General features: G+C 39.5%; 1 protein-coding gene across 1 annotated transcript in view; it reads left to right on the forward strand.

The window, feature by feature from the left end:
- Ccdc73 (coiled-coil domain containing 73) overlaps positions 1-22345 on the forward strand; it is a 140632-nt gene that overhangs the window by 92292 nt on the left and 25995 nt on the right. Inside the window, exons 9-10 of the mRNA XM_041679268.1 lie at positions 19396-19524; positions 20094-20153. Of these exons, the coding sequence (XP_041535202.1) occupies positions 19396-19524; positions 20094-20153 (189 nt within the window). The remainder of the gene's footprint in view (positions 1-19395; positions 19525-20093; positions 20154-22345) is intronic.

The following is a 22345-nucleotide window of genomic DNA, read 5'->3' on the forward strand; positions in this document are numbered from 1 at the left end:
CACTCTGGGCTTTCTCTTTACTTGGTTGATTGTTTCCTTTGTTGTACAGAAGCATTTTAGTTTTATGAGATTCCATTTATCATTTGTTGGTCTTAGTTCATGAAAAATTAGAGTCCTAAATAGAAAATTCTTCTCTATACCTATATCTTGTATGGTGCTGCCTATATTTTCTTTTAGAAGTTTTATAATTTTGGGTTTCACATTGAGGTCTTTGATTCATTTGCAGTTGGTTTTGTGTAGGTAATATTTACAGACCAAATTTCATTCTTACGCATGTGGACATTTTATTTTCCCAGCACTATTTGTTGAAGTTGCTGTCTTTTCTCCAGTTGAGTATTTTTTTTAATCCTTTGGCTGTAAAATTTCAGAGTGTTTAGACATTCTAGGTATTTTATTTTATGTTTTACAAAATTTTTCCATAGTCTTTATTTTTAATCTTAAAAAAAACATTCTTTTTGAAAATTTCAGAAGCTAACCAACTAATTATATAGGCCATATCATTCACTTAAAACTCCTAATCATTAATTTTCCTAGAGATAATTTTGTTTCTTTTATACTGTTGTGTGATTTTGTCCAGAACAGTTAAATTATTGGTTTGTGATAAGGTAGAATTCCTTTTTTGTGTGTGAAGCAAAATGAAACAGATCAAACTTCGTTGATAGATAAACTAGGTATTGCAGTTCTGTATGCTTCCTCCACTGTTGTGGCAATCCTGAAGAATCCTGATATTATCTATGGGCAGCATTCATGACCTCTGCTGTTTGTCTGAGTAAATGTCAGACTCTCCAGGAGACTGTGATATTAAGCAGACTCTCTTGTGCTGGAAAGGGAGGGGTGGGGAGAAAACAGCATGGTATTTATGACTGCAGGAACTATAAGCTGTAATTTCATGAGATCAAAGCATGTGCTGTTTATCTGTTACACTAACGGCTTTGAATAAAATGGTTAGAAAACAGACAATGTACTAAAAGTTCAGGATATTTTAAAGCTTATAAAGGCTGTAAAATTAAAAGCACAGCTTTTCAGTAGAAAATTATTTCACGGAGGTCTTTGATTTCAATTTACTATGCACTTAAGATTAATTAATATATACAAGAAAGAAAAGACATGAAATCGTTACTGTTCACTTTTTCAGCCATCTATTAGTTTTCTATACCTATTTTCTTCTAACTTCTCTGTTTCATAATAATTATTTTAATGAGAATTAATACATTTTAGAGTGACTCCTAAAGATAACTAATTCCAGAAGTTCCACTTTTCATATTACTGTAAAATATAGGAAAGAGTCTAACAAGATGGCCTAACAGGTAACGGCACTTACCCCCAAGTTAGAGGACCTGAGTTTAATCCCTAGAACCCACGCGGTGCAAGGAAAGAACACAGGTTGTGTTCTGACGCCAGATGTGTGCTGTGGTTCATACACCCATAAATATACATACAAGTAAATACATAAACATAATTTAAGAGAAAAATGGAGAAAAGATGTTTATAACAGTCCAGATTATTTTCCAGCCTCAAAATATAGTGCTCTTCTTAAAGTTGGCACGATGCTGATAACTCACACTGCTAAGCTTTACTTTTCCAGTTTGCTCATGAACTTCACTGGTCTGCTCATTCCTAACACCAGCTACTTCTCTGTGATATGGATCTGAAGTGCGGTGTTGTTCCTTGAATGGAGGGAAGGTGGCTGTTCAGTCACAACTTCTCCTCACTGTACTCATGCCTACTGCTTTCCAACAGTCTTGCAAATTGACTGTAAACTCTGCTACCATTAACAATAATCTGTTTGGCTGACTTTAAGTGCCTTCATCAAGTGTTTTTATTGCCATTTACGTTATACTAAATAAATGAAACTTGATCAAATTTAATTTTCAGCAAAGGTAAGCCATATCTCTTTCAGAGTTATCATTCTTTACCAAGTGTATTCATTACATCTTTTAGTTCCTCTTAAATTTCTGAAGATATTCAGGTATGATGGACTATAAGTTGTAAAACAAGATACTTTTCCTCAAGGAGCTTATAGAGCTGTGGTTGCCAACCTTCCTAATGCTGTGACCCTTTAGTATAGTTCTTCATGTTGTGGTGAGCTCCAACCATAAAATTATTTTCATTGTCTCTTCATAACTTTGCTACTGTTATTAATTGTAATATAAATATCTGATATGCAGGGTATCTGATATGTGACCCCCCCCCCAGGGGTCATGACCTGCTGGTTGAGAACCACTATTATAGAGGGGAATTCACTACTGTTAGCCAGAGGGAATGAATCTTAATTCTTTAAATAAATAAAAGTAATACCTAATTATTCATGACCTGTATTAAGATGTCAGAGAGCTTACAAGTAGGAAACAATTCTGCATTGTACTACATCTGTGACCATCACAGATTCCCTTACTCGACAGAGTAGGAATATCACAAAGTAGTTGCTCAGCAAACACAAGTTTCTTATCTGCATTTTGTAGATGAGAACATTGGAAATAAAATGGATTAAGTGACTTACCTAAATTTACACAATGAAAATAGAACCATAATTGAAATGCATATAAAATTTGGCCTAGAGCCTATGATCTTAAGAATTCCACAAATAATTATAGCAGCATATGTTGTTCATCCACACATGTTGCTGCATTAGCTGCAAGAGATCATATATTTGTCAAAATGGGAGTGTGTTTCACTTTCAATGACTGTGACAAAATACCTGACGAGAACATAGGGACAAATTGTTGTGGCTCACAGTTTCATAGGTTTCACTTTACATCCCATGGCTCCATTGATTATAGGCCTGCAGTGAGGCAGAACATATGGCAGAGATCCTATGGAGAAGTTTCTTTCCTCATGGGGGACAGAGCGTAGAGAGTGTGCTAACAGGAAGGGGCCAAGGGACACCCCTCCTCTGGTGCGGGACAATTGTCTGTATTCTGTCAATTATATTTTAAATAAATGCTGATTGGTCATAGCCAGGCAGGAAGTATAGGTGGAACAGCCAGACAGGAAGTAGAGGTGGGTCAATGAGAGAAGGAGAATTCTGGGAAGAAAGAAGCCCATTCCTCTGTAGTCCTGACCAAGCCACAGAAGAAGCCAGATGTGACCGCCTCACTGAATATGGTACCGAGCCACGTGGCTAACATAGACAAGAATAATGGGCTAATATAAGTTGTAAGAGTTAATAAGAAGCCTGAAATACTAGGCCAATCAGTTTATAACTAATATAGACCTCTGTGTGATTCTGAGGGAACTGGGCAGGACAGAAAACCTCAGGCAACACTCCACAGTGACCAGCTTCCTCCACCTAGGCTCCTCTTCCATATTCTGCTACCTCCCAATAGTCTGTTCATATTTTGAATGCTGAAAGAATACTCATCAGATCATACTGTTTGCCTAAAGCTTATCAGCTGACAGCCAAGCCTTCATACAGGGGCCTGTGGGAAACATTCTACCCTGCGTTCCTTCCAGACTTTTCATGCTCATCTCATAATGCAAAATGAAAAACCCAGTACAGGGCTGGTGAGATGGCTGAGCAGATAAAGGGGCTTCTACTAAGCTTGATAGCCTGACTTTGCTTTCTGGATCAAACTCATTGCCACATAGTGGAAGGAGAGAATGGACTCACCCACATTGTCCTCTGACATCACACACACAGTGAATAAATGTAAAAAATAAGTATTTCTCTACCATATGAGAGAAATTAGAGTAAAAATTAAGCAATCTCTTGCAAAGTCTTAGGGGCATGAACAAATTGTAGATACGTTCTTGATCATAATGTAACACAGATATCTTAGCATTTCTGTTGTTATAATCAATACCATGACAGAAGGCAACTTGGTAAGGAAACGGTTATTTCAACTTAAAGCTCACACTCCATCACTGAGGGAAGTCAGGGCAGGAACTCAAGGCAGGAACTGAAGCAGCAGCCATGGAAAAACACTACTTACTAGCTTGCTCAACCTACCTTCTTAAACAACTCAGGGTTGTGTGCCCAAAGGTGCACCACCCCCAGTGGTCTGGGCCCTCCCACATCAATTATTAATCAAGACAATATCCCACAGACTTGAATTGAAGCCAGTCTCATGGAGGCATTTTCTCAACTGAGATTCCCTCTTTCTAAAGGATTCTAGCTTGTGCCACACTGACAATAAATAAATAGATAAATAAATAAATAAATAAATAACCAAGGCAGATGGCATCTGGTCCAATTCTGAATGGAGTCTTGTTCCCATCTGAAACTTCAGGAGTGTGATTTTTGCCCTCCATATTTACATCGGTTTTATGATCTAAGTTCCCGTAGGAACCATTCATTAAGCTCTACTTGCAACATTTTCAGGTTTCTGTAGCCCAATCTTTTCAAGTTCCTATCCCAAATTGGTTTTGAAGGCTGTGGTGGTTTGAATAGTTATGGCTCCCATAGACTTACGTGTTTGAGTGCTTGGCTCATAGCGAATGGCACCGTGAGGAGGTATGGCCTTGTTGAAGTAGGATCATCTAATCTCCCGGTTTTCATCTTTTTTTTTTAAAGCTGTGGAATGTTTTATGATGTGGGAGCTCAGTATTGAAACAAATAAATCTTGAGCATGTGAACCTGAAGAGAAACTTGGAAGAACTCTTGAGCCGTACCTGTTAGTTCCAGTTTTTATAAGAATCTCAGCAGAGCATTGCTGAGGCTTGTCAGAGCACAGTTTGAAAGCTGTAATCAGATCTAACAACTTTTTGCAGGGAGAGGAACTGAGACCTACGAGAAGGGTAGATTATTCAGTATCAAGTAATAAACAAAAATTCTCCACTTGCCACACTTTATTATACACATTTGAAATATTCTGGACAAACTGTAACCTTCACAATGTTAACTCTGGTCATGGGTTTGGTGATGTCAGCAGCTGTTGCACTGCACACGATCAGTCTGCCAGTGACCATCTCCCCTCATGCCATTGTAAGGTTTGAGCAGGAGCATATGATACAGATTTTGTAAGCAAGAGGCAGTTGGAGGAAACTTTTTGTTGTTTTTATAGACTACCCAGAGCTGGCTGTGATGGTGCATACTTACAGTCACAGAACTTGGGAGGCAGGAAGACTGCAAGTTTAAAGCCAGCCTGCACAACATAGTGAGACTGTCTCAAGAAACAAAACAAATACTATTCCTGAATGAGATAATTACTATATAATATCAAAATTGGCCTCTTGTTACAAGTCCAAGGAAAAATAATCCAACAGACAGATATGACCAATTATTGGTAATGTATATTCAGTACTTGTGTTCTCTGTTATGTGATAGAGGATATCCTTATTATTTGATGGTTTAAGATGTGACATATAAACAAGAATGAAGTGATGAGAGAGAACAGAAAGGCTATTCAGTGAATTTCATGGCACTTGTGCAAAAGTGACCTATTTAAAGGGCCTTTCAGATTCTAAAAAAGATTGCTCTGGCTCACTGGTTATTTCCCCTTCCAGTCTTTCAAGACTTGGCCATGTGGTCTCTGTTTTTCTTTTTCCTTTTCTTTTCATAGTTTTTCTTTCAGTGAATTTGTATTCTCAATTCAGTGTCAACTCCACAAGATGATTTCACACATCTGTTTCCAGCTTCTCATTTGCCTTAAGCTCCAGATTTCATAACATCTCCACTGCCTTTCTCCTTTTTCTGCCCCTCCTCCTTCTCTACCCTCCTCCTCTTCCTGCCTCTTTCCCTCCTTCTCACCCTCTCTAGGCTCCCTCAGCATTTTGTATTAAATCCCAGACTAGTTTTGAAATCCCAGACTCCCGCTGTCTTCTTATCTCAGTCATCCAAGGAACTGGTACTTTAACACGGCCTGAAGTACCACCCTTGCTCTTCTGCCATTTACTTTAAATTGCTGAAAGTTCTCTCTCTTTGTTCTTTTTTTTTCTTTTTTTTTTTTATTGAGAAAAGGAGAAAAAAAAAAACAAAAAACAAGTTTCCACCTCCTCCCAGCCTCCCATTTCCCTCCCCCTCCTCCCACCCTTCTCCCCCTCCCCCCACTCCTCTCCCCCTCCCTCTCCAGTCCACAGAGCAGTCCGGGTTCCCTGCCCTGTGGTAAGTCCTAGGTCCTCCCCCCTCCGTCCATATCTAGGAAGGTGAACATCCAAACTGGCTAGGCTCCCACAAAGCCAGCACATTAAGTAGGATCAAAACCCCGTGCCATTGTCCTTGGTGTCTCATCAGCCCTCATTGTTCGCCATGTTCAGAGAGTCCGGTTTTATCCCATGCTTTTTCGGTCACAGTTCAGCTGGCCTTGGTGAGCTCCCAGTAGATCAGCTCCACTGTCTCAGTGGGTGGATGCACGCCTCGTGGTCCCGAATTCTTTGCTCATGTTCTCCCTCCTTCTGCTCCTCCTTGGGACCTTGGGAGCTCAGTCCAGTGCTCCTGTGTGGATCTCTGTCTCTATCTCTATCCATCACCAGATGAAGATTCTATGATGATATGCAAGATATTCGTCAGTATTGCTCTAGGATAGGGTCATTTCAGGTTCCCTATCCTCAGCTGCCCAAGGAACTAACTGGGAACCTCATCTTGGGCACTAGGGAGCCCCTCTAGGGTCAAGTCTCTTGCCCACCCTAAAGTGGCTCCCTTAACTAAGAATTGTGGTTCCGTGCTCCCCTATCCACCTTTCCTTTATTCTAATTCTCCTGTTTCCCCAGGTCCCCCCTCCTTCCCTTCTACCTTTTCTCTCCCCATCTCCCCTTACCCCCATCCCACCCCACTCCCAAGATCCCATTTTCTCCCCGGAAATTTGGTCTACTTCCCTTAGCCAAGAGGATAACTATATGTTTTTCCTTGGGTTCACATTCTTACTTGGCTTCTTTAGGTTCACCTATTGTAGACTCCGTGGTCCTTATTTATGGCTAGAAACCAATTATGAGTGAGTACATCCCATATTCATCTTTTTGGGTCTGGGACACCTCACTCAGGATAGTGTTTTCTATTTCCATCCATTTGCATGCAAAATTCGAGAAGTCATTGTTTTTTACCGCAGCGTAGTACTCTAGCGTGTATATATTCCATACTTTCTTCATCCATTCTTCCATTGAAGGGCATCTAGGTTGTTTCCAGGTTCTGGCTATTACAAATAATGCTGCTATGAACATAGTTGAACAAATGCTTTTGTCATTTGATAGAGCATCTCTTGGGTATATTCCCAAGAGTGGTATTGCTGGGTCCAGGGGTAAGTTGATTCCGAATTTCCTGAGAAACCGAAACACTGACTTCCACAGTGGTTGCACAAGATTGCATTCCCACCAGCAATGGATGAGGGTACCAGTTCCTCCACAGCCTCTCCAGCAAAGGTTATCCTTGGTGTTTTTGACTTTAGCCATTCTGACAGGTGTAAGATGATATCTCAAAGTTGTTTTGATTTGCATTTCCCTGATTGCTAAGGAAGTTGAGCACGACCTTAAGTGTCTTTTGGCCATTTGAACTTCTTCTGTTGAGAATTCTCTGTTCAGTTCAGTGCCCCATTTTTTAATTGGGTTAATTAGCATTTTAAAGTCTAGTTTCTTGAGTTCTCTATATATTTTGGAGATCAGACCTTTGTCTGTTGCGGGGTTGGTGAAGATCTTCTCCCAGTCAGTAGGTTGCCTTTGTGTCTTAGTGACCATGTCCTTTGCTTTACAGAAGCTTCTCAGTTTAAGTAGGTCCCATTTATTCAATGTTGCCCTTAATGTCTGTGCTTCTGGGGTTATACATAGGAAGCGATCTCCTGTGCCCATCTGTTGTAGGGTATTTCCCACTTTCTCTTCTATCAGGTTCAGTGTGTTCGGACTGATATTGAGGTCTTTAATCCATTTGGACTTGAGTTTTGTGCACGGTGAGAGATATGGGTCTATTTTCATTCTTCTACAGGTTGACATCCAGTTGTGCCAGCACCATTTGTTGAAGATGCTTTCTTTCTTCCATTGTATACTTTTAGCTCCTTTATCGAAAATGAGGTGTTCATAGGTTTGTGGGATAAAATCGGGTCTTCTATACGATTCCATTGGTCGACTTCTCTGTTTTTATGCCAGTACCACACTGTTTTCATTACTGTAGCTCTGTAATAGCGTTTGAAGTCAGGGATGGTAATGCCTCCAGAAGATCCTTTATTGTATAGGATTGTTTTGGCTATCCTGGGTTTTTTGTTTTTCCATATAAAGTTGATTATTGTCTTCTCCAGATCTGTGAAGAATTTTGATGGGATCTTGATGGGGATTGCATTGAATCTATAAATTGCCTTAGGTAGAATTGCCATTTTTACTATGTTGATCCTCCCAATCCAAGAGCAAGGGAGGTCCATCCATTTTTTGGTATCCTCTTCAATTTCTTTCTTCAATGCCTTAAAGTTCTTGTCAAATAGATCTTTCACTTCCTTGGTTAGATTTACCCCAAGATATTTTATGCTGTTTGTGGCTATCGTGAATGGTGAAGCTTCTCTGATTTCCCTCTCTGCTTCCATATCCTTTGTGTATAAGAGGGCGACTGATTTTTTGGAGTTGATCTTGTATCCTGCCACATTACTAAAGGTGTTTATCAGCTGTAAAAGTTCTTTGGTGGAGTTTTGGGGGTCGCTTATGTACACTATCATATCATCTGCAAATAACGAAAGTTTAACTTCTTCCTTTCCAATTCGAATCCCCTTGATCCCATTATGTTGTCTTATTGCTATTGCTAGAACTTCAAGCACTATATTGAAGAGGTATGGTGAGAGTGGACAGCCTTGCCGTGTTCCTGAGTTAAGTGGGATGTCTTTGAGTTTCTCTCCGTTTAATTTGATGTTAGCTGTCGGCTTGCTGTATATAGCTTTTATTATATTTAGGTATGACCCTTGTATCCCTAATCTCTCCAAGACTTTTAACATAAATGGATGTTGAATTTTGTCAAATGCTTTTTCAGCATCTAATGAAATGATCATATGGTTTTTTTCTTTCAGTTTATTTATATGCTGGATTACATTGATAGATTTTCGTATGTTGAACCAGCCCTGCATCTGAGGAATGAAGCCTACTTGATCATAATGGATAATTTTTCGGATGTGTTCTTGGATTCGATTTGCCAGTATTTTGTTGAGGATTTCTGCGTCGATATTCATGAGTGAGATTGGCCTGTAGTTCTCTTTCCTGGTTGAGTCTTTGAGTGGTTTTGGTATCAGAGTAATTGTGGCTTCATAAAAGGAATTTGGTAATGACCCTTCTGTTTCTATATTGTGGAATACATTAAGGAGTATAGGTATTAGGTCTTCTTGGAAGTTCTGGTAGAATTCTGCATTGAAACCATCTGGTCCTGGGCTTTTTTTGGTAGGGAGGTTTTTGATAACAGCTTCTAATTCTTCGCGACTTACAGGTCTGTTTAGATTGTTCACCTGGTCCTGGTTTAGTTTTGGTAAATGGTATTTATCTAAAAAAGCGTCCATTTCTTTTACATTTTCCAGTTTTGTGGCATACAGGCTTTTGTAGTAAGATCTAATGACTCTCTGAATTTCCTCTGTGTCTGTGGTTATGTCCCCCTTTTCATTTCTGATCTTATTAATTTGCGTGTTCTCTCTCTGTCGTTTGATTAGTTTGGATAGGGGTTTATCAATCTTGTTGATTTTCTCCAGGAACCAGCTTTTTGTTTCATTGATTCTTTGGATTGTTTTCTGTGTTTCTATTTTGTTGATTTCAGCCCTCAATTTGATTATTTCCAGTCTTCTACTCCTCCTAGGTGAGTCTGCTTCTTTTTTTTCTAGAGCTTTCAAGTGGGCTGTTAAGTCTCCAGTATGTGCTTTCTCTGTTTTCTTTAGGTGGGCACTTAGTGCTATGAACTTTCCTCTCAGGACTGCTTTCATAGTGTCCCATAAGTTCGAGTATGTTGTTTCTTTATTTTCATTGAATTCAAGGAAGACTTTAATTTCTTTCTTTATTTCTTCCTTAATCCAGGTATGGTTCAGTAGTTGACTGTTCAGTTTCCATGAGTTTGTAGGCTTTCTGGGGGTAGCATTGTTGTTGAATTCTAACTTTAATCCATGGTGATCTGATAAGACACAGGTGGTTACTAATATTTTTTTGTAACTGTGTAAGTTAGCTTTGTTACCAAGTATATGGTCAATTTTCGAGAAGGTTCCATGAGCTGCAGAGAAGAAGGTATATTCTTTCCTCTTTGGGTGGAATAATCTATAGATGTCTGTTAAGTCCATTTGCTTCATTACCTCCATTAATTCTCTAATTTCTCTGTTAGGTTTCTGTCTGATTGACCTGTCCATTGGTGAGAGAGGAGTGTTGAAGTCTCCTATTATTAGTGTGTGCGGTTTGATGTCTGCCTTGAGTTTTAGTAATGTTTCTTTTACGTACATGGGTGCTTTTATATTAGGGGCATAGATATTCAGGATTGAGACTTCTTCCTGATGAATTGTTCCTGTTATGAGTATAAAATGTCCCTCTCCATCTCTTCTGATTGATTTAAGTTTGAAGTCAACTTTGTTAGAAATTAGTATGGCCACACCTGCTTGTTTCTTAGGTCCATTTGCTTGATAAGCCTTTTCCCAGCCCTTTACTCTGAGTAGGTACCTGTCTTTGTGGTTGAGGTGTGTTTCTTGTAGACAGCAGAATGTTGGATCCTGTTTTCTTATCCAATCTCTTAGCCTGTGCCTTTTTATAGGTGAGTTGAGCCCATTGATATTAAGTGATATTAATGACCAGTGGTTGTTAACTCCAGTCACTTTTTTAGTAGTAGGGTTTGTGTGTTTTCCTTCTTTGATTTGCGCTGGTGAAGAGTCTCTAGATGTCTGAGTTATTGTGGTCATTGTTGGACTCCTTGGTTAGTGATTTTCCTTCTATTATTTTCTGTAAGGCTGGATTTGTGGCTACGTATTGTTTAAATTTGTTTTTATCCTGGAAAATTTTGTTTTCTCCATTTATAGTGAATGAAAGTTTGGCTGGATATAGTAGTCTGGGCTTGCATCCGTGGTCTCTTAGTTTTTGGAGAACATCTATCCAGGACCTTCTGGCTTTCATGGTTTCCATAGAGAAGTCAGGTGTAAGTCTGATAGGTTTACCTTTATAAGTAACTTGGCCTTTTTCCTTTGCGGCTCTTAATATTCTTTCTTTATTCTGTATATTTTGTGTTTTGATTATTATATGGCGAGGGGATGTTTTCTTTTGATCCAGCCTATTTGGTGTTCTGTATGCTTCTTGAACCTTCATAGGTACATCTGTCTTCAGTTTGGGAAAGTTTTCTTCTATAATTTTATTAAGTATATTTTCTGTACCGTTGAGCTGCACTTCTTCTCCTTCTTCTACTCCAATTATTCTTAGGTTTGGTCTTTTTATTGTGTCCCATATTTCCTGAATGTTTTGTGATGAGAGTTTGTTGGACTTGCTGTTTTCTTTGATCAGAGTGTTTATTTTCTCTATGTTATCCTCAGAATCTGAGATTCTTTCTTCTATCTCTTGTATTCTGCTGGTTATACTTGATTCTGTAGTCTCTATTCGTTTACCTAGATTTTCCATGTCCAGTCGGCCCTCTGTTTGTGTTTTCTTCTTTGCCTCCATTTCAGTTTTCAAGTCATGAACTGTTTCCTTTATCTGCTTGATTGTTTTTCCTTGGTTTCCTAGGGTTTCATTCACTGATTTACTCAATTCCTCGAACTTTCTATTATACTTCTCATCCATTTCCATAAGGGCGTTTTTTATATGCTGTTTAAGGGTGTCAATCACTTTCATGAAGTCAGTTTTTTCTACTTCTTCTTGATTAAGGTGTTCATGTCCTCCTGTTGTGGGGTCACTGGCTTCTGGTGGTTTCATGTTGTTTTTCAGATTGTTGGGAGAATTCCTGCATTGGCGTCTGCCCATCTCTTCCTCCCAATACTCCCCTTTGGATCTTCTTTTACAGGATCAGGTCTTCTTGCCCACTGATGTACCTTCCCAGAGATGTTTCTCCACAATGATGTTTCACTCGGTGCCCAGATCGAAACTCCACGCTGCTGCGGGCAGGCTATGGGAACAAAGGAGCTACTGGCCACCCCTTTGTCCTCCCGGTTCAGATTCGGTCCCAGAGTCCTAGCAGGCTAGGCAGGGAGGCGCTATGCCCCAAAGGAGGGAGAGAGGGAGGGAGACAGGGGGTGTGGGGATCTGGATGTAAGCTGAATGGGATAGAAATAGAGAGGCGGTTTGGGCAGTATAGCCCCTGTAGGATGGCCTGGAAGTGTGGGCGGGCTGAGGTATGTTCCCAGCTGCCGCAGCACTCACTCACCACAATGATGTTTCACTCGGTGCCCAGATCGAAACTCCGAGCTGCCTGGTTAGCTCGTGAACAAAGGGCCCACCCTGCTCGCTGCGGGCAGGCTATGGGAACCTTGACTTTCTTTTTTGATAAATAAGATTATGGGGGACTCCAGAGAGGACTTGGTTGGATTATATCTGATAAAGAAAGCTGGGAGCTCCTAAAGCTGCACACAAGTTTAGGACATGTCTTTTTTTTACTATAAATGGGGGTTTCTATTGAAATTCCTGGAAGCTTGTAGCTGGGAAAGGAGAAAAGCCATAAGCAAACATTAATCATGTTGAAATTCTTGGTTTCAACTGACAAAAGGCTTGTCAGAATCCTGGATGAGGGTTTTTTCTTTTCCCATCATCCTGTCATTTCCCTGCATTTTTGACCTACCTCACACTTATCATCTCATGTTGGTTTTCATGTATAATATATCAGTTAGCCAGTGTTCTGTTCTCTTTTAAACAAACCAATTTACTCAGCTGCAAGCTTAAGGGAGCACCTGTTGGCACTTGACACACAGTAACTACTCAGTAGATGTAGAAAGAATGTTCAACTCAGTTCTTCTCCTTTACCTGCCAAATCCTGTCAGGGTCCGGTGCTAGCCCAGACCACAAATTCTTTCTCTGGACCAGACCCCAACATAAGCTATCTCTCTCTGGACTGGCGTGGAGGTGCGGGAATAAAGACACCACTCACATGGCTTTATCAAGAGGGAGATTCTCAGAGATCCCTCATAATATCCTGAGTTCACATGCTGAAGAATTCCTCTCATTTATTCTCCAAACAGTCTTTATACCAAAACGTAAACTGAGGGATAAATACATCAACATTCTGTTTCCTAGATAACCAGGTGAATGGCTTTTAGTCACTTCCACAACGACCTGTGCTTGCTATCACGTCTTCCAGGCCTGTATGCTAGCTGTCACATAGGCTGAATTAGTATTTCTTTTTAGGCATCCTCCAAATTACAAAGAAAGAAGCGAAACAACAACCTGACCTTTTGTTAGGTTAGCGACAGCCTGTCTGGAAGGTTACATGAGCATTTCAGGTGTGGCCTATGGCTTTGGAGCCTGGCAGCCATACCATATAGAAATATGAGCATACAATCCATTCTTTCTTATTAATTTTAATAAAACCTGTGCTTCTGCAACAGGACATATGATCATGCCTGGCTTGGGCAAAGACATCTTCATTTATCCAAATTTTCCAGTCTCTGGAACAGGCATTCATATATGCAAGTTCCTGTCTTAGGCATCTGGGGAGAAGAAGCTTCAAACTCATCATTGACTGCTGATCTCTGTGAAGAAAAGAGATTAATGGAGAGAGATACTTTTTGGGCTTTGTGTCTTGGAGCCATATTTTCTTGTCAGGATAAATTTTAATTTCATTGCAGTCAGGTCATCTCAGCAGGGTCTCTGGGTCTATGTGTGTGTCCCAAGTGTCTGGAGGCAACTCAGCATCTGTCCCTCAGAGCAGCATGGCACCCTGCAGTGTAGAGTGGCAGTAGCAGGTCCTGTGATCAGGCCCACCTCTTTGTGGGGGCTGGGAAGACTGGATCATGGACTCTTCTCCAACTCCTCAATGGGATGTCATCAGGTCTACCTCTCCTTTACTGTATATGCACTCATCTCATCCAGCTTTTATTTTCTTTCTGTGAAAAAAGAACAAACACATCCTCAACCCCAAATTAATATAGGTCGGGTCTTTTCATAATTCATTGCAAGGGCTATTTTTCACCTTGCCTTAGCAAAGGTCACCTTGGTGCCATTATGCCGGATCTGTTTGCCGTAGATCTGTCTGCAACATTTATAAGTTGTTTTCAAGGAGCCATATCACGCTACACAGTTCCTTTTCATTAATAATCATATATGCAGTTCTTCCATTGGAAGAGCCATTTTGTAAAATTCAGCATAACATCCATTAAGGGATCTTTAGCTATAACATTAGCAAAATATAGTTGTGTGAATTGCAGCAATGATCATCTGGGAAAGATTATTACTCTGGCCCTTAAATAAAGTAAATACAATTGTTCAAGAATCACTATCTTAAAATTATCAATTAATCTATTGCTTAGTATAAGAAACATTGATCATATTCAATTTTCTGTTAAACGATTTCCTAGATTTTATCCTGTTCTTGTGTATTAGACAAGCTTCTGCTTTAAATTAAGAGTTTAATATCTTAACTGGCAAAAATGGGAAGCTGCAACAATAAAAGCATTTTGTTTTTTCATAAAACTGCTGTAGAATAAGTTTTGTACTTAATACATACTTGTCATAACAGAATCATAATTAATATACTGTACTTGTTGATTATTGTATATCTACGTGTTGATTTATACTTTACCTGCTCTAGTACCTGTTTGGCAGCTTCTATAAGCTCTTTACTGAAAATTGGCTCATTTTTTTTTTTAAGAATTTTACTTTTATCTCAAGATTTTTTATAATATTGTAACTAAGGCCTTAACCATTGTATATCTCATTAAAAGTTTGTAAGCTATCCTCTTCTTATGTTTCCTAACTGCCTAGCTGATAGGAAAATGAAAAAAGAAACCATATTTAACTAATGGTGCTGGCCTAATTAGACATCAACATGTAGAAGAATGAAAATAGATTGATATTTATTTCTATGCATAAAACTCAAGTTTAAATGAATCAAAGATCTCAACATAAAACCATCCACATTGAACTTCACAGAAGAAAAAATTAAAAGTACACTTTGGCATATCTCAAACACAGCCTCAGTGGCACAGACATTGAGAGAAAGAATTAATAAATCAGATCTCCTGAACTGAGACGCTTCTGTATAGCAAAGTACATAGTCAACAAGATATAATATCAGTCTATAGAGTGGGAAGATATCTTTTCTTATCACTAATCCATTTCAAAAACATATGAAGAACTCAGGAAATTAGTTATCAAAAGAACAAATAATCAATAAAAATTTATGTTACAGACCTAAGCTGAAAACTCTCAATAGATGAATTTAAGATGACTGAAAGACACTCAAAAAATGCTCAAACACAACATCCTTAAGCATTAGAAAAATGCAAATCAAAACTCTGAGATTTTATCTTATCCCTGTAAGAATGACCAAGATTAAAAACACCTATGACAATTTATGCTTAAGATAGTGTGGGGTAAAGAAAAAAAACTCCTCCACTGCTGGTAGAAGTGCAAACTGGTACAGCTGCTTTGGATTCAAGTATGGTGATTTCTCAAAATTAGGCAACCATCTACCTTAAGACTCAGCAATTCCCCTTTTGGGCCTATATATAAAAGATGCTCAACCGTACCATAAGGATATGTGTTCAACTATGTTTACAGCAGAATTACTTTATCATAGCCAGAACCTGAAAACAACCCAAAATGCACCTCATGTGCACATATGATAAATGAGAGACATCATCCTTTTAAATAGCCATAAATACCATAAAATATCTTGGAGTAACTCTGACCACACAAATGGAAAAACCTGTATGATAAGAACTTTAAATCTTTTAAGAAAGAAATTTAAGACATCAGAAAATGGAAATATCTATTCTCTTGTGATGGTAGAACCAACATAGCACAAATGACAATCTTACTGAAATCAATTTACAGATTCAATGCAAATGTTCATTAAAATTATAGCAAAATTCTTCACAGACCTCCAAAGAACAATCCTCAACTTTATAAGAGAGAGATAAAAACTCAGGATAGCCTAAACAAAATTAAAATCCTGTACAATCAAGGAACCTCTGAATGCATCACAATTTTTGACTTTAAAACTTCACTACAGAACCACAGTATTGAAATCAATCCACCTTGGATACAAATTCACATGCCTACAAACAGCAGATTTTTGACAAAGAAGCAAAATTGTGAAATGAAAAAGAAGCATATTTAACCTGTTAGTTAATTTTTATTGTCCTGAAGCTGCAGTTCCCTGGGCTAGTTTCCTTTTCTGCACACCTGCCTTTCAGCTTCTGGTTGAAGCAGTGCCGCAAATCGGGGTACGACACAGGCTCTGTCTGCCTGTCTGCCAGGCTGCAAGCTCTGGCGGGTGTAGCTGCATGGGTTTCACCCTTATTTCACTTTTACTCCTCCTGTCTTGAGGGACTCCTTGAGTCCGTGAATAAACAAATCCTGTTTACCGAATGCTTGTCCCATGGTATAATCTTACCTTGCGCCGCTGTGTGTCAAAACCTCCGAATCTGACTCATGGTCGGATGGTCTGTGAAGACAGGCCTGTTCTTTGTGTGCAGTGGCATTCCACAACCTCCACGGTTTTCTCAGGTCCCTGTTCAGGTGCCATTCTTCAGCATGTCAACTCAGGATATTATGAGGGATCTCTGAGAATCTCCCTCCCGATAAAGCCATGTGAGTGTGTCTTTATTCCCACGCCTCCACGCTGGTCCAAAGAGAGATAGTTTATGTTGGGGTCTGGTCGAGAGAAATTAATTTAGGGTCCCAGCTGACACTGGATCCCAACATAAAATCCAATCTCAATCCATGAAACTATATTCCTTCCCCTCCTCCTTTCTTCCCCCATTTATATATTCAATATTGTTCCTAGTTTTCTCTGCTTCTTGCTTTTATATTCTTTTACCTCTCTTATCCTTAAATGTGCTTTTAAAAGTTTACTTGTGTTAAATGGAGCTGGAGCAGAAAGCAGATGGCACATTGGCGTTGGTGATGAAAGAGTTTAATGGGGAGAATGTTTGTGTAATTTTTGACAGAGCTCAGAGAACAAGGGGTGGTGAAGCATCCTACAGGTAAAAGTGGAGGGGAAGTGACAACCACTGTCACACCTGAAGGGACAGGGAGTGGAGCAGCAGGACTTGGAGAAAACTGTAGGCTACAACAAAGAAGATTGGGCTGTGAGTTCCTGAAAATGTAGGGCCTGACTAGATTGTGGTCTGTAGGGAGGGAGCTACTACACAGGTATCTCCTGCAGATCTAACCCTTCAGCCTCCAGAGGCAGAGGATTTTCTGTTCTCATAGAGATCAGTGATGCAGGGCAGAGAGCAGTGTGCAAAGAACATGGCAAGTAAGTAAAGCTGGTCAAATGGAGGGTATGCATTCATTTCACACATCTCCCTAATCCATATCTTTTTTTAAAAAAAGTAATTAACTAATTAGTTAATTTTACATGCCAACTGCAATTATCCCTCTTTCCTCTCCTTCTGCTCCCTCGCCCCACCTCCCTTCTCCCCCATCCACTTCTCCTCAGTCTCCATTCAGAAGGGATAAGTCCTCCCCTGGGAGTCAAAGCATGATATATCAAGTTGAGACAGGACCAGGCTCCTCCCCCTTGCATCAAGGCTGGGCAAGACATCCCACCATGGGGAATAAGTTCCAAAGAGCCAGCTCATGAGTCAGGTTCTGGCTCTACTGCTAGGGGCCCTACAAAAGACCAAGATACACAAATGTCACCCAGATGCTGAGGGCCTAGATTGGTCCCATGCAGGCCCAGAGTTCATGAGCTCCCACAAGCTCAGGTGAACTGTCTCTGTGTGTTTCTCCATCATGGTCTTGACACCCCTTGCTCATATAATCCCTCTTCCCTCTCTTCAACTGGACTCTTGGAGTTTGGTCCAGTTCTTGGCTATATATCTCTGCATCTGCTTTCACCAGTTTCTGGATGAAGGTTCTGTGATGACAATCAGGTTAAGTCACCAATCTGATTACAGGAGAAGGCTAGCTCAGGCACCCTCCTGGCTATTGCTAGGAATCTTAGCAGGAGTCATCCTTGTGCATTCCTGGGAGTTTCCCTGGCACCAAGTTTCTCTCAAATCCCCCAATGGCCCACTCTATCAAGATATCTCTTTCATGCTCTCCTCCTCTGTCCCACCCACAACTCAAACATCCTGATCCTTCATGTTCCCATCCCCCCATCTCCTCCCCTCTACCTCCACTGCTCCCAGTTTACCCAGGACATCTCATCTATTCCTCTTCTACCTCCCTGGGAAGAGGAGAGTTCTTATTTTAACTGACAGTAATATGCCTACCTGTTTTTCTAAGGAAAGGCCTACGGCTTGATCCACATGGTTACTTTAACAGTCTTTTCTGCATACTCAAAAGTGGTGTATGAACTAAGACTAATTTTCCTGGTTTTTTGGGTGGGGACTTAAGATATAATTGTATGAGGCTGAGGCATGTAGCACTGCGGCCCCCAATTCTGGTTGGATCCCTGTTTCTTGTAGCATCTATTTGAGCTTCCTCCTCCTCAGTTTGCTGTCCTTTTCCACCTTCTCTATTGGCTTCTTAACTCATCTGTGAAGGCTAGGGTTCCTTGGGACACAGTCATTTGTCAGCTTCTGCCTTTCGATAACTTCTTCCCATAAAGGCCCTTGATGGATCCATCGTGGGATCCTTTCCACCAGGTGATCAATTCATGGGATAGACCCAACAAATGCTATGCCCAGGCTTCAGAGAAGTGTCACTTTGCCAAAAACTGCCATTACATGTACAGACTCACACTGCTCCAGATGCTGAGACTAAGTGATGGTTGAAGGCTTAGCCCTAAGTAGGACAGTTATACTATTTTCTTTAAGGCTCAGGAAACATTGTGGATGAGGGGGTGGAAAGAATGTAAGAATTAGAAGATAAGAGAGAAGCGTTGTAAAATACGATCTTCTTGGCACAGCTTAGCTCTTGAAGTCATGATCTTAGCAACTGTAGTTGCCTGTACTGGGCCTGTGAAAGACTAAGCCTGTTGTCTTCAATCTTGGCTCAGGAAGGGATTTGTGTGATCATACCCCATCCTGTCTAAGTATTGACTACTGATGGAATCTCAGAGAGAGAGGCAGTCAATATCTTCATTTGTGAACCCACAAATGAGCTCACCAGGCTCCACTGTATAGTTTAAAGCCCATGGACACACAGACTGACAAGTTAAAAGCCAGTGTGTCATAAGACAGAAAGATATGAATGTGAAGAAGAGACTTTTAAGGAGAAGAGGTTTGATAGAGGTGGGAGGAAAGATGGAGTGTGTGAAAGAGTAACCAGATGTGTTCTATATACATTGATGAAATTGTCAAAGAAGAACTTTAATAAAATTTATATATAAAAATATTCTGTTGTTAAATGAAGTATAATTTTAAAGATTTGGACACTATCATGAAAACATCTTGCTTTGGTAAAATATATATACTGAATTTCCTTTTTGTTTGTTATGTTAAGGAACTAAAAAAAGTAGCTTCAGAGTTGATTAAGTCCAAGGTCACATGTCAGCATAAGATGGAAGAAGAAAGTATAGATCTGATAATTAAAGAACAAAAATATGAAGAGCTTCAAGAACGACTCGACATGGTATTTGATTAAATTTACTCAAGTTTATAAAATTAAATCTTACTAAAAGTATGAGAACTGTAGGATTATTGCATGAAATATTTCTTCTATGTAAAGTAAAAATTAAAGTATGAATCTTTTTTAAATTATTGAACTTTTACTTTAATCCCAGCACTTGGGAGGCAGAGACAGAATGATCTCAGTGAGTCTGAGGTTAGCCTGGTCTACCAAGTGAGTTCCAGGACAGTCAGGACAGTTACACAGAGAAACCCTATCTTGAAAAAACAAAAACCAGAAACAAAAACAAAATTATTTAACTTTTTTGTCATTAGTAAATCTAGAACAAAACTAGGCTGTAACAAATTTCATCCCACTCAGATATAGCTTCAGTGATTTTATGGCACAGTGGTGTCTCTCTAAGTCACGTCTAAGATGGGAAATTTTATAGTTTTAATGCTTATGTTTTTACTAGACTATATTAGGCTTCTTAATTCACTGGAGCCAGTGTCTCAACACAAACATGGGTGCTGAATCAAATATAGAATGTACTGAATTTTACATCATAACTTTAAAATTCTTCAACTTTAAAGGAATTGGAATTAAATAAGAAAATTAATGAAGAGATTACCCATATTCAAGAAGAAAAACAGGTAAGCACTACTCATGTATTTTGGAAGTTAGTTAATATTTTCAGAACCAGTAGTAAGGTGAGAAGTAGATGTGAGATGATATTTACCTAGCTGTGAAGTAGGCATTCAGCTAACATGTACTGAGTGGGCATGTTTGTATGTGTTTAACCAGTCGAATGTATACTGCTACTTTTTGTTAAAAAAGACTTCCTTCCTTCCTTCCTTCTTCCTTCCTTCCTTTCTTTGAGACAGGTTTTCACTAGGTAGCCCTAGTTGTCTTGGACTTACTTGGCAATGTAGATCAGGTTTGACTTTGAACTCACAGAAATCCACCTGCTTCTGCCTCCTGGGTTTAAAGGCCTGTGCCTTTATATCTATTTTTGTGTGTATATGTGTCTTAGTATGTGCTCACATGTGTGTACACACATCTGTATATGCAGAGACCAGAACTTTTTAGTTCCCCTGAGCTGGAGTTACAGATGCTTATGAGACGCCTGGCTTGTTAAGTGAATGCTGGAGACCAAGCCTGACCCTCATGATTGTGCAGCAGGCACTCTTAATTGCTGGGCCATTTTTTTATGTCAGGGTCTCACTCTGTGGTGTAGGATAGCCTGGAATATGTAGACCATGCTGGCCTCAAACTCGAATCCTCCTATCCTATCACAACCTTCCAGGTGCTAAGATTATAGGCATCAGCCACATATTTCCTAGCTAAATTTCCATTTTTCAGAAGTAGCTTTATTATTTGTTAGTAATATCTTAGCAAATAATTACTGAAAATATATTAACATACCATGTGTGATTTTAGAACAATTTCCTCTTATCTCAGTTTATTCTTGTGTTTAAAGAATAGCTTGGAAAAACTAAAGTTATTTTAAATTTTTTAGATTTATCTTATGTATATGAATGTTTTACTGAATATGCATATGTGCACCATGTGCATGCCTAATGTATACAGAGACCAGAAGAGGGTATTGGATCCCCTGGAACTGGAGATACAGATGGTTGTGAGCCACCATGAGGGTGCTAGAAATTGAACATGGGACCTCTACAAAAGCAACAAGTGCTCTAAATGCTGTGCTTTCTCTCCAGCCCCCTTTCTTCTGTTTTCTCTTTTCTTTTTCTTGCTTTACCTTCATTTGATTGGTGATACCCTACTCTACAGAAACATTTTATAATATTATAATTCATTTCAATATAGATATATTTCTATATCTCTAGGTGATCAAGGCCACATGTTTATTTCATTTTTAGATTCTTTATCTTATTCAGTAATACCATAGACTCTGGCACATTTCAGAAATTTATTTTACAAGCTAAGGGACTTTTAGAAATAATACTTGATAAAAATTTGTATAACTAATTATTTTAGATAATAAATCAGAGAAGTGCTATCATTTTAATATAAAATATCAAACTTAAGCTAAAACAATAATAGCTTAAAAACTAGAAATGTGCCAGGTGTTGGTAATGCACACCTTTAGCCCGAGCATTGGGGAGGCAGAGACAGGAGGATCTCTGTGAGTTTGAGGCCAGCCTGGTCTATAAAGCAAGTTCTGAGACAGCCAGGGCTCTGTTACACAGAGAAACCCTGTAACAGAAACCCAAAACTGTGAGCCCATTTTACCTTAACTGAAGGTCAGAGAGTTTGAGCTTATCTTTGCTCTTTCAAAGTTCTTGGCAACAGGTGTGGCTACAAAACAAGAGATTCTGACCTAGGGTCTGGTTACTTGGTGTTTTGGACATTAAGATGGCCTATAGAGGTAGATCTGCTTGCTCCACTTGACCAAAGATCAGAGAATTCAAGTATGCTTCTGCTCCTTATAAAACAGGAGGTTTAACTTTGGGAGTAGCTGCCTTCAGGATACTTTATCTAGGCTGTGTTCACTGCGCCAGATATCAAATGCTTTACTCAGAAATTAATGGCTTGATGTCTCAAGTATTGAAACAAATAACTGTTCTGCTTGTCCTTTGAATCATGTTCAAGAAGTCTTTCGCCATCTTTTCCCCTTTTGTATTGGGGCATAAAAGTGTATGAAAAATAAATGCTAGTGAACTCAGAACTCGAAATTCAACATTCAATATTCAGCATTTGCTGAGTTGCTCTCCCGGTACTATCCTGTGTCTCTGTGTTTCTTTCTTATCTCTGTTTCTCCTACCTAATGTTTCTAATCCTCACACCCCTACCCTGGAACGTACTAACACACCATGGC

This window comes from Microtus oregoni, unplaced genomic scaffold (genome assembly GCF_018167655.1).
Source record: "Microtus oregoni isolate MIOR12 unplaced genomic scaffold, Mior012 000031F_ref0000149, whole genome shotgun sequence".
In the NCBI taxonomy this organism is placed as follows: Eukaryota; Metazoa; Chordata; class Mammalia; order Rodentia; family Cricetidae; genus Microtus; species Microtus oregoni.